General features: G+C 33.1%; 1 protein-coding gene across 1 annotated transcript; it reads right to left on the bottom strand.

Moving 5' to 3' along the window:
* Nucleotides 1-429: 429 nt before the first annotated feature.
* Nucleotides 430-1356, bottom strand: LOC116046649 (olfactory receptor 5F1-like). Its single transcript, XM_031295046.2, has one exon. The coding sequence runs from the start codon at nt 1354-1356 to the stop codon at nt 430-432; it is 927 nt and encodes a 308-aa protein (XP_031150906.2).
* Between the last annotated feature and the right edge of the window lie 666 nt (nt 1357-2022).

Raw genomic sequence — 2022 nt, 5'->3', positions numbered from 1 at the left:
ACTCAATGACAAATACAATTAATATTGCTGAATTCTAATATTTAACATGAGCAATATAACAAGAGCCAATGATACAAATACGAATGTCATCACTTGGGTTCAGGGTTCAGTTTTGTAAATAAAGAGTTGACAGTAAAGTAAAATATTGAGAGAAGTCTACATGCCAGTTGTGATGAATTGATAATGTAAAATAAAAATGTTTATTTTGTATAAATACAGAAATTAGCCATTACATTGTTCAAGCTTTGTTGTTCCCATATCAAACAGTGAATCTCTTTAACAGTAAAGAGACATTTTTCTGTTTGTTATGGAAATAAGTGTACACAATTAATACCTTTTCAACAATTCACATCCCTGCATGATTCCTTCAGAAAAAATGCCTGTACATTAATAATCAAAAGTAAATAAATTAGTAATGATGTTAATAGATCAAATAAATTTGGCTGGACAGAACAATCTTTTGAGGTGTTTAGAAATTTCTTTCATTTTGAGCCCGTATATGAGTGGATTAAACAAAGAATGATACAAAATTGTTTGTAACATCATTATTAAATGTGCAGTTTTCGAAAAATTGGATTCTACTCGAGCTATACTGATATCATATGCACACAAGATGGAGAAACTGATTAAAACCAACAAATGGGGTAAACAGGTCTCTGCTGCTTTTTTCCTGACTTCTCTACAACTACGATAAGTTACTATAAATATCTTGATGTATGTAAAAATTATGAAAAGCATAGGCAGAATTGAGAGATCTACTAAACTAACAACACCATATATTGTTATTACTCTTGATGTCACACATTGAAGTTTGTAAATTGAATTGTTACAAAATATTCCTTTTAGAGTTAAGTCACACAGTTTCGCTTTAGAACTCAATATTGTTGGGACTGCAATATGACACGCAGGCAGAAGCCAAGCAAACAACAGGAAAACACTCACTGCAGTTTTCCTCATGATATTGTGATATTGCAGAGGTTTACAAATGGACACATATCTGTCATAGGCCATAGCTGACAACAATAAGAATTCAGAACTGGCAAAAGTATAAAATATATAAAATTGAAAGAGACAGGCTGAATAAGATATGATCTGTTTTTCAGATAAAAAGTCAATCAAAAGCTTTGGGTATATATTAGTGCTGTAAACAACAGAGTTCAGTAACAAAGCAGCAATGAAAATGTACATAGGCTCATGGAGGTTTTGGTGAACCCAGATAAGGTACACAATAATAGAATTACTGCAGATTATTAGAGTATATACTATGAACATAATAAAAAAATAAACATATCTGTATTTGTTAACTTCCACATGCCCACCCAGAGTTATATAAGTTACATTTGCCTCATCATCCATTAATTCTGTCTTAAACTAAATGTTTTGAAAATGTTTAGATGTTCAGTAAGAAAAAAAGCAATTTTATAACAAGCGTGAATGAATTCCTAAAAAGAGCTCTCACGTTCATGATAATACCAACATCCAACTTGTACTGTAGTCTCTTACCCATTCATAGATACCTGACCTTGAAAGTCACCTGGTGTGTGTTCATTTCCAAAATTAAGAAAGTGAACTGTTTGAGTCTGTGGAAAGTTTTTATGAAATTGCTTTGCCCTCCAAGGATCTCATTAAACTTTCCACCAATAGTAACTAATATATAACGTACTTCATTAACCTCTGGAGGCCTGAAGTCACAGCATTGTTTGACCTCTTTTTCTTGACCATTTGCAACTTAAAATTTTGTCTTTGGTAGTCCTGTCAAGACTTTCACCGTGGAGACCGGGGTCCGTGTCTTGTTTAAGAATAAAAGTAAACGGCGATATATTTTTAACTTCACAAAACAAAATGAACTACGTCACATTCTGCATCACTTGCATAAAACAGACGTGAGGTAACATCAGAAATTTAAAGATTTTAGCCCCACCTACAGTCTTTCCCTAACCCCAAGTAGTTTTACCCTGCACAATAAAAATCACGCCAAGGAGTCCAGAGCAAGTGTGTTTAGATGACGCCAAAGAGGTACAT

The sequence above is a fragment of the Sander lucioperca genome, chromosome 8, assembly GCF_008315115.2.
Source record: "Sander lucioperca isolate FBNREF2018 chromosome 8, SLUC_FBN_1.2, whole genome shotgun sequence".
Taxonomy (NCBI): domain Eukaryota; kingdom Metazoa; phylum Chordata; class Actinopteri; order Perciformes; family Percidae; genus Sander; species Sander lucioperca.
This window is presented reverse-complemented; position numbering and strand designations above follow the sequence as displayed.

Coding starts and splice junctions, on each gene's coding strand:
- LOC116046649 (XM_031295046.2), bottom strand. CDS start 1,356: ATGGATGATGAGGCAAATGTAACTTATATAACTCTGGGTGGGCATGTG.